General features: G+C 33.6%; 1 protein-coding gene across 3 annotated transcripts in view; it reads left to right on the plus strand.

Moving 5' to 3' along the window:
* The window catches only part of LOC149543799 (pectin acetylesterase 3-like), a 293789-nt gene that overhangs the window by 120780 nt on the left and 156068 nt on the right, over window positions 1-16941 (plus strand). For all 3 annotated transcript variants that reach the window (XR_016355683.1, XM_089798482.1, XM_089798481.1), the window contains exon 7: window positions 6830-6954. Coding sequence is in view for 2 of the 3 variants with exons in the window: in XM_089798482.1 (XP_089654608.1) it covers window positions 6830-6954 (125 nt within the window). In the remaining variant the exon portion in view is untranslated. The remainder of the gene's footprint in view (window positions 1-6829; window positions 6955-16941) is intronic.

Genomic DNA, 16941 nt, shown 5'->3' on the forward strand with positions numbered 1-16941 from the left:
TAAAAATAAGTAATAGAATAGAGATCATCTACTTTTGGAAGTCTTTGTGCCCTAATGGTTGTGATTTTTCTTATAAATTAGACAAACAGGTCTTAGAGCCAAACTAGTACGCTTTCAATCAGCCTTTGAGTTGGTGTTGGTTTATTGATATCACTGTTTTCAGGTACTAGATGGAAGTGTAGTTAGAGATTTCATCTTGCCCATTACTCGCTCCACAGGTAAGTGGATTCTTTCTTGAAAGAATATTGGTAACACCTTTACGAATCTCTCAACTTCTTGCTTACCTTGAGTTGATCCAAGGAATAGTGAGAAGGGGGAGCCTTCCCTTTAAGGTAGGAGAGACTCTGTCTCATACGTTGTGGCTGGTCTATCTATTTTGTGATTGGATTTTCACAAAACTGTTGGTTGCAAAATATCCACCCAACAATTAGGAAACTGTAGCAGTCAAAGGACTATGATTCATGGGATTGAGTCCCATCTATTTAGGCTGGAAGGCCTTTACGCAGACACCTAGGTCATGAAATTCTTGGATATATTCGAGTATCTTGAGAGTTGTGGGCTTAACAACTAGCATGTATCCAAGACAACTTCTAAAACTGACTCGAAGATTAAAGACATAACCATAACCATAACCTTCGCATGTTATTGAGCCATCTATTAGACAGATTTTGCCCCAATCCTCTAATAGATTATTGTGCTTAATTGAATCTAGACTGTCTTTCACTTCTTCCACAGTTGCCAAAATGTCCTCTAGGTGATGAGTGACCTTGAATAGGATGATAAAACAAATAATGTATACATTTCAATAAATCAAATGCAAAATAAATTTAAACTTATCTATTTGACTTACCTGAAAGGATCTGCACTTGTAGAACCCCTATGCAATATGAATGGTGATGATGTGGCCAAGAGCCTAATCAAACTTTGTTGGGCATTTCCATTAGTAGGTTTCTTCAGTCTCTCAGCTGTTGCACTCCTTAAAGCAATTGTATCATGTGAAGTCTCATCTGTAGTAGTGATGTGCTTCTTTGATTTCATGTGTTCATTTACAGAACTAACAATATCATCACTTGTTAGCACCAAACAAAAGCATTTATTGCATTGTGTACATTCCACTTTTACTTTTTACTTATCCTCATAGCCTAAAAGTGTTGTTTCCACCACCTTGAGTAATTTAGGCTCACATGTCTGGCCGAAATTATCTAAAAGTTTAATTGTTTGATCAATCTTTGATTTGATCTCTAATCATTGTTGTCTACTTTTCTATGCTACTTGAACGATCTTCACCATTTTCCTCCCTTAAAATGTGACATTGATGGGACATTATTTTCATATGATTGTTTTTGAAGTTACAAATTGTTGGTGCTGCCATGGATACTTCTCCTGTTCCATAATCAATGCCAAAACTTTCACAATGGATCTTATTTTAGGTTCCCCCTTTTCTAAATATACTTTGACAGTAAGTTTATCCTGCACAAATTCTTCCATTAAACTATTCACTAGCTGATTCTAAGATGCAAATACTTTAGGATCACTATTTCGCAGGGTGCAGATTTTGTTTGTTGCGAAAGAGCGAAGACATGGCTATTTAGCAGGATGTATGTTTCACTAGTGGCATATTGGTGAAGGTCCAATACAAAGGAAGTCAAATTTACACATTTAGCTCAAATACAAAGGGAAATCAATTCATATTCAGGTCATGACTCATAACAAGAATAGATAAAGTTGATAAAGAAGTGGTGAGTGATAATCCCAAAGTATGGCCTGAATGGTGAAGATAATCAAGGAAGACAGAGAAGTACTGTCATACAGAGAACATGAGGGCTTTGGTTAAAGACTGATATAAATGACTATATGGGGAAGGGAAATAGTACTATTCTCTGAAAATTTTGGAAAGCTCTCATATGCTACAGTGGATTCCCCTCTAGAAATGTAGAGTATTTATCTGAACTAGATAGATTCAAATCTTTTTTCCGCCTAAAGAATTTATTATACATATATTCTTATTACAAGTGGACAATTAACAAATTATGCTAAGATATGGTCCCTGTGCTTTTGGGAAGGATGAGATTCAGATTTCCTTGATTGGATAGGAGACAATAGAGAGTTTTTGTGTAAGAACCCTTGTGAGTTCTAGCTCTGATTCAGGCCTTTTGACATTTCGTCAAACAATTGGCATGCAAACCGTAAATTCTATATTTGTGAATGTGTATGCATTTGCTTATTTGTATTTGAATGATTTTGCAATTTTCAGTTTTGAAATATATGCTTTAAAGATTTTGACCATATATGGAAATTGAAATAACAATGTTTGAAAGTTGACTAAATACAATGCAATTAATTACTAGTAGCTCTATTCCATTTTTATTAAAAAAAGAAAACTAATTAAAGGAACTTGTGACTGATTTGCATGCATCACATTTTAATCCAAATTGAAATTGCTGTCACTGAAAACATCCTAAAATTGATGCTGATGCTTGAATTAAATACAGAAGAAACTCCTAATCCATAACGTGTCCCAAAGAACTGTCAAGGGCTGCCCCAAAACTGTAACACAGCCCCTCAAACTGTATGCCACTGCTCTTAATATTATTGCAGCCTTCAAAAGTATGAATGTTGTCCTTTTTCCAAGGTTGTGACTACCAAAGTTTCCAAATGCAACCCTTCTTGAAGCTGTGATCTGCAAAATATAAACACCCCTCCATCTTGCAAGTTGTTCTTGTGGTGAAAAACACTGAATCCCACCTGTGAAATGCAAACACAAATTGAAGCACAATGATGGCACTGAGTGATACCATTTACTAGCACAATTTCTCTCCATAATTTCACTAGTTTAGAGTGCAAAGGCCTTGGTAGAATTCTCAATTGTACATGATCGGAACTTGAAATTCTTGTTCCGAATTTCTTTTCAAATATATAAATATTAAATACACAATTGAATGAATTCATATTCTTATATAAAGGCTTTAATAATATTTCCCCTTGAATCTTCACTAGCAAGGCTCTTTAATGAATACGACATATACATTTGTTGACTTATAATATATCATTAATAAAGCACACTTAAAATGGCCTTCATCAAGGGTTTTTATCAAACCCAGATGGAATCCATGCAAGAGGTGATCATTTTGGGTGTTACAAACTGCAGTATGACAGGTCTGTAATGCTCAAATGACTCTACATGTCTGCAGTTTCATGGATGGAAGTGCGCTATGCAGACATCTCCGCGGCTGCTGGGGCCTTCTTATGTGAATTTTTTTAGGGTTTAGCTTGGTTAATGACATAAAGGGGTAATTGTGGTGGATTTGTGTCTTCGGCTAAAGGGGAATGCAATGCGCAAATGATCCACCGATAATGGTGTAAATTTTAAGCCATTGCAATTTGCTTTGCAATTTTCATTGTTGGACAACCAAAAGAAACTGCAAACATAGAGGAAATATGATCTAGACCATTAGTCTCCTTATGGAAGCTATTGATGAGGCTTCTTCATCAAACCAGTAAGGGGGCTTGATCAACTTGTAATGGAACTACCCACTTTGGTAGTTATCTATATAAATAAATAAAGAATTACCTAAATTCTCATCAAAAGTAGACCATTTTTCTTCTAAAACCCATTTAAATGCATTGAAAATGATATAAGTAGTCCACGATCCATGTGCAGAAGATAATATATAGCACACAAGATGTCTTATATTGCATAAGGAAACATGTTACATATGAAAATGAGTATGCTACAGACTCTATCAGGGTATACATATAAAAATGAGATGAATGCTATGAAAGGTCGGGGTTTTGAGCTTTAACCTAAAAATGACTTACAACAATCGAAGACTTGAAAACTAGAAGTGGAAAACAAACATCGTTTCTAGTTAAATAGCATGAAGTTGCAGGTCATTCCACTTTGTTTTTGGTAAAATTCCACTTCTCTAGTGGTTTTTGTGTGCTTTCAAAGTTTGAAAAATCAAAATGGTTTTCTGAACTTGTTGCTTAACTATTTACCGGGTAAATTATTTTCAAATTTCAGTTTATCAGTGATTTTTCTCACTACTTTTAAAGGTACTTCTAGAGATTATTTAATAAAAATACCTTTGAATATTGTATTCCTCTCTCAAATTGACTAAACCCCTGTGTCTTTATTCTATTTCCAAAATATTACTGCAATGTCCCCATTTTTAGCAGGTTCCTGCAGTTGGCTAAGTTAGTTCACCATTGCGACCATCGTGAGTTGGCAATGGGATTTGAGGGTCTCAATTGTGTGGTTATAGGCTTTCCAGCAGCTTATGGTGTGTTTTGGCTCCATTTGGGGGACTTACTATTTATTGTAAGTCAAATTGTTGGTTCCGATGGGCTAAGTTGAGTTAAAGGAGTTGGGTGATGCTCTTAGTTTTTACTTCGGGCTTGTAGTTTGGGCTCCAAGAATCTTGGAGGGAGCGTCTATTTATAGTAAGTCAACCCATCAGGTTCATTCATCATCTTTCATTATTAGGATCACTATGGTGTTGTTAGATTTCGATTTTGATGCTTCTTTAGTTGTTTTCGCAAGACGGGTGAATTATTATAATTATTCATCTTAATACGTTGAGGTTGCTATTTTTGTTGGTGTTGTTTGTTAATCACCTCAGTATCATAGCTTGTTGGAACCGAGACGAAAAGTTTTAAATTGTGGGAACAAGAAACAGTGGCCTTATGTGTCAAAATATTAAGTTATCATGGAAAAGGTCATTTTCAGAGCAAAAAACAATTAATAAATCAAATTATAATGGCACTTTATTATATTTTAATGTTGCGTGTGGGAAGCTTCTTAAGTGAAGTTCATTTGGGAAACTTTGTGTCATTCGGAGATTATAAATGTGAGCCCATTTGATGAGTAAAGCATCCAACTATTTAATTATCTTATATTTCTTTGTTGTCTTTGTGACACTTTTGAAGTTTTGATTTTTGTGCTCTTGCTGAAATATAAGGGTTTGGGATCTATAGCTGAAGTATTGTAGATTCAATTTTGAGATTGCTTGACAAATTGTGTTGAGGTATACGATTTGTCATTTCTCCTACTGTATTAACTATTGCTAAGGAGAAGTTTAATTTTTTCTTGCTACTGGAGGTTGTCCTAGAATTTGTGAAGGGATTCACTGGAATTATTATATCAAATTGTGTGTTGGTTAATTTGGAGTTGGTTGAGCACCAATTTATATTTGTTGTTGGGTGTTATTTGCTATCTGCACAACATTTTCCAAATCTGTTGTTGCATTTGTTTGTCAAAGAATTCTTTGTTGCTGCTAGTCTTCATTTTAGAAGGTTTTAAGGCATGTAACTTCCAAGTTTTCTAGGGTATTGTTGACTTAGTTAATAGGGGATATTTTATCAACTGGGTTGTTGGTATTTTGTGAAAATACTCAGTATCCAAGTTAATATTGAAATGTGGATTTTTTCAGTTGTATATTCCCTATATAATATCTAAATATTTGAGTTGAAATTATTATTGTAAAATCTTCTAGTTTGCTGCTATATTGTTGTATCAAAATTGCAAAACCTCAAGAACAAGAAAGAAATCAATTATTCAACACAAATTGTTCGAGAGCTAGTCGGGTTATTACAATGGTATCAGAGTTTCTTTGCAAAGTGTTTGATGAAATGTCAAACAACTAAATTATAAAAGAATTTGGTGTTTAATGAAGTTATAACCAGTTAGGGTTATTACAATTACATCAAATTTTTGGGATATAATATCCCCCAATATGAATGCACACAATATGATATTGCCTAGGCTGGTGAAGACCGTATGGGAGCACACCATCTCTTACGTGAGGCACGACACTTCCACTATGTCTTAGTCCCCTATTGGAATATCATATTTAGGAACATATCACTAGTTTCTTTCCCACCTTGAGTAGTATCTTAGATGATGTAGGATCAATGACCATGAATGTTACAAGAAGTTTTTACAACTCTTAGTGTCATCTAGTGTATGCCTTTTAGCTTGGAGCATTCAGCATGGGGTATTGACAAATATTTTATGTTGGTTTCTTTTTTAGTGATATAGATTAGACACAAATTTTAATTTCAATATTCTAACATGCACGATTCAATTTCATCAAAGATGAATGTCTTCTCTTGGGACCTGAATATTTGAACTTTTGATAGAGCAGTTTTAGCTATCTTGTTCATCTCATAGGTTCGTTTGATTTTGAATAGTCTTAGGTTTTTCCAAATTAGGTTGACCCCTCCTTTTGATTGTCAAAATGCCTTATGAATATTGTTTTCTTTTGGCTATCTTTTAGTTTGTAGCTTCTTTGTAGCCTCATGTTGCCTCCATCTTTTGTTTTGCTTTTAGTTATCTTGTAGCTTGTAGGTTTGTTGCAGTTTCTTCTTAACTCCAACTTTTATTTTTCTTCTTGTAACTTTTAGCTTGTGGCTTCTTTGCTTCCTTTTGCTGACCGTTCTTGCTACAATCTCTCTATACAAATTCAAGTCTCATTGACCTATTCTGGTCTTTTGGGGACATTAATAAAATATATGTCTTCTCCTTAAAGGGGGTTGGGTAGTTGGGTAGGAAAGGAAACTTTATATGTGATTATAAATATTCTTATTATGTGATATTGGGTTTTGCTGAATTTGAATCCAAAGAATTCCTTTGCAATTTAGTCTACCATGTCTTGAAAAAAAAAAACATTTAGTTTATAGATTATGCATTTATGGTACCCAATCAGGATAGTTTAAGAAGTAGCAACAAAATACGGTTCTTATTTAGATATTTAAAATTATGTAATTTAATTGATGTTAACTGCACATGCTTATTTGGATATTGTATATAAAATGAAATGAGTTGCAGGGTTTCCTTTCTGGATGCTCTGCTGGTGGATTGGCATCATTTCTACATTGTGATAATTTTCAAGAGCTTCTTCCTCAAAATGTTAAAGTGAAATGCATTGGAGATGGTGGCTTCTTCCTTGATGTGTGAGGGCTTTAATCTTTTGTTTTTGCATTAGTTTTATTATCTCTCTTTCTTAGATGGCTTTTTAGTATTTTACCAAGTGGCTTCATCTTTGGAAAGTACCATAAAATCTAGGCAAGCCAAGTAAGCTATTTGCAAAGCTCAAAAAGGACTGTCAATTTTCCTAATTAAGGATTTTTATACAATTTTCAATAACATGAAAGGTATGCACATATTTATCATTCTACAATATACTAATAATGGAAGAGCTCATCATTTATCAAGAGTTTTCAATTATTCATAAACATCACAATTAAAAGGATACACTTTCATATTAATCTTAATTAATATGCAATGCAACTCTCGAAAGGAAACAAGCTATATAATAGTATTTATTTGTATAGAGTTTTACATCATTCATACATAATGCAATAAAAAGCTTTAAAATAATACCTCCATTTTATATGCTTTGTGATTGTCCAAAAAGAAATTTCAAATGCAACTATAGCTGTATAAGGTGTCACAACATGTTTGAATGTCTTTGTTTTTCATGTAACTCAAGTTGATTGAAAGGGTCAAAAGAGACAAGCGGTAATTTCTGTTACCATTGTACTTTTGAATGAATGGGTTTTGTACCATACCCTTGCCCACTACCAGAAAGCTGTCAATTTGGAAGTTGTACAAAAGTTAACTTTATTATAATAGCATGGTCCTCCCTCAATTAATATCTCCTTACTCATAGTATTAAATTAGCTATTATTTCTTTTGTATGCATTTCTATTCTATAGTTTAACAGATACAATGTCAATTTTCTTTATTGAGATGTAGTTATCTGTTACATTAATTTGGACCAAAATATGGAAGACAGTAAATTCGATGTATTTCCCCTTTTTTTGTAGATTAAGTGTTTGAAGTTATGTCTAAATTGTTTGTGGATGGATTATGTTTCTAAAATGACCATATCATTTTTTCCCGGTTAAAGCAAGATTATATTGATGTAGGAGACAATAAAGTATATCACTCTATTGTTTCACTACTAGTGAATGCAAATATTCAAGATATGATACAAGAGTAAATGATGATGATAGAAATCCTCTGGAGGTTATTCAACAAGTAATTCATTTAATCTCTTTTGTATTCAAAGCAAATTTGAGTAGATCTTCGAGTGGATCTTGTTAAAGTAACTAAGATCGTTTCTGCAAATGTAGAATCATGGCCATTGTGATTGATAATTTCCAAATGCAGATTTGGATCTCATATAAATATCAGAGGAGACATGTCTCTTCAAGAGACATGTCTCTATAGTTAATTACCATTTAGTTAATAAATATGTATAACTCACCTTTAAACATATATATAATATTAATATATTAACGATATATGTAATATAATATAATATTATTATATTACTATATTACATATATAATATATATTATATATATAAGATACTTATCTTAAGGATAATTTATCATCAATGAGGTAGCTTTGATAAAATCAATCCAATAGAGGCTATAACAAAATCATGTCCCGTACAGACATGTGGTGGTGAAACAACTACATTCAAGAACTTCATAACACAATAGTCTCTTCTGACCATAAGAGCCCAATTAGTTAAGTAATTTATGAATACATAGACGTCTATATATACACACTTATCAATAATATGAGACGTAAAACAATGTTCATATAAACCATGAATACAAATACTCAATGTAATATCACTTTGACTGATGCTATACTTTAACACTCCCTCTTAGCAAGGGAGAAGTGACAATTTTTTTTATTTTTATGAGATATTAGTATCACGGATATCTATACACAACATATTATCTGATTTTAATACTCTGAAATAGTGACTTGTCAAATAACTACAATCACAATGTTATAAACACTATCATAACATATATTATGATCTCTAATTGTCCGAAACAATATCTAGAGTAATCATGATGCATTCGTTATCAATGATCTCTAATTGTTCGAAACAATATCTAGAATTTTCATGATAATAGGCCTATAATTTGCAAGTTTGTCATCTTACAAAGATTACCTTCTGTTTGTTCGTTATCATGGTGTTCGGAAAAATCCGGCCCAAAGAACCATGATAATAGATCTACCATTTATAAGATCGTCATTTTATAATGGTTACCTTAAGTTTATATATGTCAATGAAAGATCATCACCTTTCATTACATATCATATGTAAAATACTATCCACCATGAACCTAGTCAGAGGGTGGTACAAGGAGTTTTCACCTCATGCTTCTCTCTCATAGAGGAGAGTGCATTATAAAGAATTTCTCTTAGAACTTCTACTCAAGGAGAAGATATCATCTACAATGGATTGTATATCAAAATTTTTCCCTCTGAACATCGATCTTGGGAAGTCAAGTCCTCTAGTTACTTTCTCAGAAATTCTCTTCACCCAAGGATGCCTGTCGAACGAACTCTGAATCAATTGTCTGATTTTTTGGTGATAATTAATCACTTCCTCATGATGTACATAGGAGTAATCCCATCACATCATGCAGTCACCCACATGTATTTCTAGACTCCCTTTGAGTATCAATCTTCTAAGCTCTTGTGTTGCCTTCAAAGAAGTGTCATACTCCCTCTTAATGTATAAGAATCTTATAATCTCAATCATCAAGGATGTTTTCTTCAAGAGCCTTAGTTTATCTATATTGATCAAAGTAATGAGAATCGGAATCGGCAAAGCCAAATCAAATTGTGAATCGGCCATGAATCGGCGATGAATCGACAAATTTGAAAAAACCCTTTAAATTTAGAGATTTTAGCAATTTAAAACTTATTTCATCCACCCTTTATTGAATATAACTTAAACACACTATAACATCATCAAATAGAAGTTAAAACTTAACATATATAAACATGGAACATAAAATCCATCACATATATAACTATGTTATGTAAATTGTAAATTGTAGGCTAGCTGAAGTAAATAGAAATCAAATGATCATAATGATTCAAATCATAGAATGTATGTAAGATGAAGATCCATAAGACATCAAATTATAAATGTATGTAAGAATGTAAGATGAAGATCTATGAAAGTTTGAAACTTATGTCTATTAGTGATTTAGTATCAATATCTGTAAACAAAAGAAAAAAAAAGGACTTCAGCTCAAGCCTCATTATCATCCTCAAGCTCGGCCGCAGCCTCAACCTCAGCCTCTTAGTATCCAGTTTGCCTACTAGAAAGGCGTCTAAGGTAGATCCTAGAGGACCGCTGAGCCATATCCTCCGCATGTAAGATGGGCTCATGAACAACATTGCTAAGGCTTGTGTTTGTGCATGTGCATGTGCGTCTCCCAGTGCCTGAACGTACTCTAGCTGCATCGTCTGCCATGGCCATAGCCTCAGATCCACTTGGTCAAACCACACACGGTCTTCCTCAGTGAAGAGTGGATCCACAACCTTTGTGAGCCACTTTGATTCTGGATCAATCTCCTCCAAAATGATCGGAGAGGAGTCAATGCCCAAAATTTGTTTGATCCTAAGATGAAGGCTGTAATGAACAAAGACAAGATCAGTTAACCTCTGCACAGTCAACCTATTTCTCCTCTTTGAGTGGATGTGCTTGAACATGGACCAACTGCGCTCACATCCAAAAGCGCTGCTTGGCTGACTTAGAATACAGATGGCAATTTTTTGAAGTTTTGGGGTTGTGGCCCCAAACATTTGCTACCATCTATCTAAAATAAGGGAAAACAAAAACAATTAGTCTCATTTACAACTCTAAAATTACATAATCAACAATTAAAATTTAAAATGCACAACTTATAACTATAAGTCATAAACTTTAAGTTTAGATTCATGAACATTGAATATATTATTTAAATTTTACCTGGCTGTATTGTTGCCCGAGCATGTATAGCCATCCTGCCAGAGAAAAGTGGCCCTTCTTTATTATTGAACTTGTCGAGCTCAATGATTGCAGTTGCGCTATCCTCATCACTACTCAAACTCTGGATCATTGTATATAAGCCAGTAAGAACCTCCTCATCCGTCTTGAAGTCAGGACGGAAATGAAATGCCGGATTCAAAAAGTAAGCTACTGCATGGATGGGTCGGTGGAGTTGATTCTGCCATCTCCTATCAATAATATCCCAAATAGGGGCATACTTCTCCTGCACTCGTGCATACTGGGCTCTAATGGCCACCTTGGCCCTATCCATGCCCTCATATATGTAGCCCATAGAGGGCTTCTCCCCATTAGCAGTTCGTAGGAGAGATACACGGGGGCTCAGTGACCTACATATAAAGTAAAATAAAAATTTGAGTCAAAACTTAAATATAAAATAATATAACTTAAATTAAAACTAAATCATTAAACAAATAAATATTAAATATTAAATACTAAATAGTAAACTATAAAATACTACATGTTAAATTGCAATAAATTTACCTTGAGGATTTCTCTATCAGGTTTCCAAAAACCATCATCATTAAATATACAATCCACCACATCTACCCCTGTAGTGGTCACAGCATAGGAAGATGAAATCCACTCCTGCCCAACAAACATGCTCCTCAAATTGTCCCTTGATATCAACAAGGACTTAGTGTGATGAAATTTGAGGCAAACCTCGTGATGCCTAGACAAGCTAACTCCTTGCCTCCTGTGTACTTCCTCATTGTGCTAAGGACAAATAAATGATTATAAATAAACTTGCATATATTTTTTGCCCTTTCGACACATGACTTGACCCACTCGAGCTTGCCAATTTCCTCCAACATGAGGTCAATGCAGTGTGCTGCACAAGAAGACCAAAATATGGTGGGTTGCCTCTCCATCAAAAGTTTACCTACAATAATTTTAAGTTAATTAGAAATTCAAATTTCACACATGTTAGAACTTAGGAAACTTAGAATTAGAAAAAGTTCAAAATTCAAATAAATTTATTTTCAAAACTTGAAAAGTTAAAAGTTTACCTTCAACAACATAACTTGTTGCATTATCCATCACCACCTGCACCACATGTTCCGCCACCTCTGCTATGACTTACTCAATAACCTTACATAAGTATGCGACGTTTTTTATATGAGTGGAAGCATCAATGGATTTGAGAAACATGGTATATCCTACAAAACAACAAATTATAATGGATCATCAACAAATTAGCAATCAACAAATCAAAATTTGAAATAGTCAATCACGATTCACAATTATGTATGTAGGAAAGTAGAATGATCAATCATCTCCACAGGTTACAAGAAAATTGAGGAGTGTTCTATTCCTCCTATCTATCCAACCATCAGTCATGATGGTGCAACCCTTTTCGATCCACTCTTTTCGGTTCTCCTCAAGCTCAACCCTCATATCCTCTACCATATCATCCAAGAGGTATCCTCTCAACTCAACCTTAGTTGGGGCTTTAAACCCCAGACCACAAATAGCAACTGCATTTATCATGTTTTTCCAATAAGGAGGCCTGTCACAAATAGATAATGATTAGAAATTTAGATGTCAAAGACTCAAATCATTATGTAAGCTTGTAAATCGAATCTATGATTAGTCAATGAATCATAATGATAAAACGAGTAGATATAATTAAAGTTTTACCGTTGCTTTTAAGTTTTAACCTTAAAGAAAACAAAGAAAAAATAATCAATTACCTGGCTGCAACAAATGGAATGTTGCAAAACTACCAAAATTTGCAAATCTCTTTTCTAGCAGCATTATGAATCTCTTTGTTCAAACCCATGCCCTCAAGCGTGGGTTGGGAGCTAGGAGTAGTGCGGGGCACAAAGTAACTAACCATTCTATTTTTCTGCACTCTAGGCCGTAATAGGTTGGAGTTGAACTCAGTCTCAGTATAAGACTGACTAGCACTAGCACTCACATAAGCACCAGAACTAGGACGAAAATGAGGCCTGGAAGAACCCTCTCCAACACAACCTATGGATGCGGAAGTTGATGCAGATGTAGATGCGGCTATGGGAGCATGGGAGTCAATACCTCTTAACCCTTCAAATGGCATTTTCTTATTCAATTTGTCTTGTTTAATTTTTTCTAATGCCACTAAACAAGTGCATTTTGCCTCAACAGTTTGTTGAGTGCAAATTGTAACATCATGTCCAGGTATAGCAGCAATGTGGTAATTCAATCTATAAATACCTCAAGAATTTTTTTTATTTTTACAAAATATACATTTTGTTTGAAATATGGTTATTCCAGGAAACTCTTCGTTATATTTTCAACATTCATCTTTTTTACCCATTGAGGAAAATGAAAGCAAAGGGCTGCTGCAATAAAAAAATTCATGTAAAATATCAAAGTTTGAAACTAATAAACAAAAGCTACAAAACAACAAACCCTAGTTTGCAATTTAGTAAAACTAAAAAACATTCAAGATTTGCAAATGAAAACTAAAAAAATTTAACAAAAAATGCATAATACACTAACATGCAAAAAAAAATCAGCACTTACCTCTTGCAAATGAGTTAAGGAGTGTTGATATTGACTCCTTAATGCTCCCAATGCAATTTATGGCCTCTCTAGATGTACTTCTGATCTCTTTGGTGCTCTTCCTTCTTGCTGGTTGGAAACCTGTGGTTTTTCTTTTCCCTTCTTCTCTCTCACTTTTCCTCTCTTCTACTCATGCTTAACAATTAGAAAGCCCTTTAGGGTTAAAACAAAGAGGAAAGGCTAAAAGGATAAAAATAAAAATATGTATTTTAAAAAAAAAATTGAATGCAACTTTATGGGCTGCCGTAGCCGATTCATGAGGGAGATTTAGGCGATTTTTGGTAGGAATCACCTGAATCGATGATTCAAGCAATTCATGCCAAAAAATCACCGATTACAATTCATGATTCACAAAAACTCGGCTTGGTTGAATCGTATTGCGATTCACGCGATTTAGGCGATTTTTGGGCGATTTTCGAAACTATGATATTGATCATCAGAGTCTTTGGAGCTATTATCATTAGATTGAGTTTGCACAATGTTTGATAGCATATGTAACATACCAACCTTCTTTTCCTATAAGAATATCCTCAAACATAAAAGAAAAGATCAAAGCAAATAAGGGTCATGGAATATCTCCTTTTCTAAGGATGTTTCAAGTGGGAATGTAACATTGCCTATTATTCCCCCCCACAATGTAAAATTCCGACACTTATATCTTTGAACACTTCTACATCACATCAAATTTGATGACTTCTTTCTAAGTTAGAACTTGCTCAATTCATCCATTGAAGCTCCAAACATTCATTAAACTTAATAGTAGAAGCTAACACCAACTCGTCCACAATACGCCAATATCTTGATTGAGTATGATTGTGCCACTTGAATGACTCTACAACTCATACATCGAGTCTCATTTATCAAAGAGAGACTCGTAGATAGTTAAAGTCACAATTGTCTTATGAAGTACACAAGGGGTTGGCCCATTCACATAGTTGCATGAATTACAATCCTCTTGACTGGTACAATTTATCAATCACTGAAGATTCCATCACAGCATTGGTTACTCCCTCTCTTTCAAAGTTGCCTCTGATAAAATGTCAGGCTCCCTCTGAATCTCGATCTTCTACTTCCTACAATAATGATCTTGGAGGAAAAATTGAGGCACATAGCTCTCATAGTATGTATAGAAATACTAATTAGAATATTAACATTAGTGAAGATGTTAGTAATTTAACTCCTGCTTATTGCTAACAATAACACATAACTCTTTGTTTTATATTTCCAATAATAGAAACATAATACTCAATCGTTACCATGAACCTCTTTATATTTAACAACCATAATGTCAAATTATTAAATATTATATTGAAAGAATGTATATAATTCAAACATAATTATATATATCATTTAATATTATTAGTGTCATTGAATGTATCAAATTACATAATAGATGGTAGAATCTATAACATGAAAATTAATCCAACACTTCGTACTAATTCTATTTATATAATTGAATAGAACTATACATTTATAATGTTAGAAATTGTATTTCAAAATAATATTAAAAATTAAAATAAAATTAAAATAAAACTCGAGATTCGTTCTTTCCCAAAGACAATATAGGTGTCCATAAAATTTGAACATAGTATCATTAAAGTGTGAACCAATAAAACATATATCTAATGTTTGAAATTATATAAATTATCATCACATTTAGATTCATGATGTTCATTTCTATATATAAATAAAATAACAAATATAAATGACATACCTTATTCGTTGTCCTTTAACATACCTTCCTAAACTCATGCAATCATAAAATATATTCATAGGCCATTCACATGGCTATGTATCTTGGTGGGGTGGTACGTTATTGCATTGGCGATGTATGGGTTCAGATGCCTTTCATATATTCACTTTGGTGTACCTAATAATCCCCTTTATCAACCTTTCTTTAATATTCTTTGTCGCTCGATTTATGGTGGGTCCCTTGCTAATGTGGCATATCACTCGAGTGCATAATGGTCATCATATTGTTTTATCCCATGCCATTTAATACTTGCTTTCGTTAGTGGTGGGTTCACCATTCCACATCACATACAAATGACTACGGGGAGATGATTCTTTGTTTTGATAATTGCTTTCTCTTTCCTTATAATTCCTTCCGCGTATATCTCTTCCAATCTTTGGTGCCAACCTTATTTGTTGGCAGTCTTTCCTCTAATTTTAATTTGTATTTTTGCCATACTTTTGCCATCATGATGCTTTCAAATCGATGTGAGATGGGGTTCGATTCGGATGAATTAGGGTACCTTTCCATCCACATTGGTTATTACATTTTTATATAGTGTGAATGCCATCTTTGGGATGAACTTACTACATTGAAATAAAGGGTTTGGACCAACATTGGGCCGACCCTTTGGAACATTTATTTTAGTTGTTTCCTTTTTTGGTTGTCAATACTCGTTCACTTTAATGTCTCAAGTCATACTTAAATGGAATACTTCTATGGTTGGCCCTTCTGCTATTTTAGTAATGTCAAGCCATTCTCCCAATGTAATATATTTTACCTTTAGAGTTGGTGAGCCTATCACGGGTTGGAAACGTCTTGCACAGGTAGTACCAGATACCTTCTATCTTGGTTTTCTTTATCTTAGTTTACACACGCTTTGGTTTTAAAATATATTTTTTGGTGATCTTTACCATTGGTTATTTGCACGTAAGTCTATGCCTACATCTATTTGTTCTTTACTTCCAACACAATCGAGAAATGGAATATACGATGTATTTAAAAGTATTGGCTTTAATCAATGTGGCTCAGACCAATTTTTATATGTGTGTGCAAACCCTTCCGCGTCACACAAAGCTTTTGTTTGACTGACAATTGTTAATGTAATTCATCAAAGTTATCCATGCCCAATGCCTCTCATGGTGTAGAAATTTTGAGCATTGTTTACGTTTGTATTCCTCCCCTCCCATGGTATCTTTCTTCCTCTTGGCGTTAGATGCTTAAATGAAAACAAAACATAATATTTCTCGATTAATAGAAAAGTCTTCTAAAATTGAATTATGTAGGATTGCTTATTCCACATAAGTTCTATTCATATTTCAGGTATACAATAATGGCAACAAATTAAGATGGCTGTTTGTGTTTTATATATAGACAAATATTTCCATGGTCTGCATTGTTAAATTATACCATCTGCATATGGTTTCATTCAAGCATTTTATCATTTGTCTGTTCTACTTCCTTCTATTCATTTGCAGTTTGGCTTTGATACCATGTTAAAGTAGCTAAAGTTGTTTCTGCAAATGTAGAATCATGGCCATTGTGATTGATAATTTCCAAATTTGGATCTTATATAAATATGAGAGGAGGAGACATGTCTCTTCAAGAGACATGAAGAGACATGTCTCTATAGTTAATCACCATTTAGTTAATAAATAATTATATGAATAACTCACCTTTAAACATATATATATATATAATATTAATATATTAATCATATATGTAATATAATATAATATTATTATATTATTATATTATTATATAATAATATAATGCATAATATAT

Source organism: Cupressus sempervirens, chromosome 8 (assembly GCF_028749045.1).
Source record: "Cupressus sempervirens isolate cs-2001-9-10 chromosome 8, ASM2874904v1, whole genome shotgun sequence".
In the NCBI taxonomy this organism is placed as follows: Eukaryota; Viridiplantae; Streptophyta; class Pinopsida; order Cupressales; family Cupressaceae; genus Cupressus; species Cupressus sempervirens.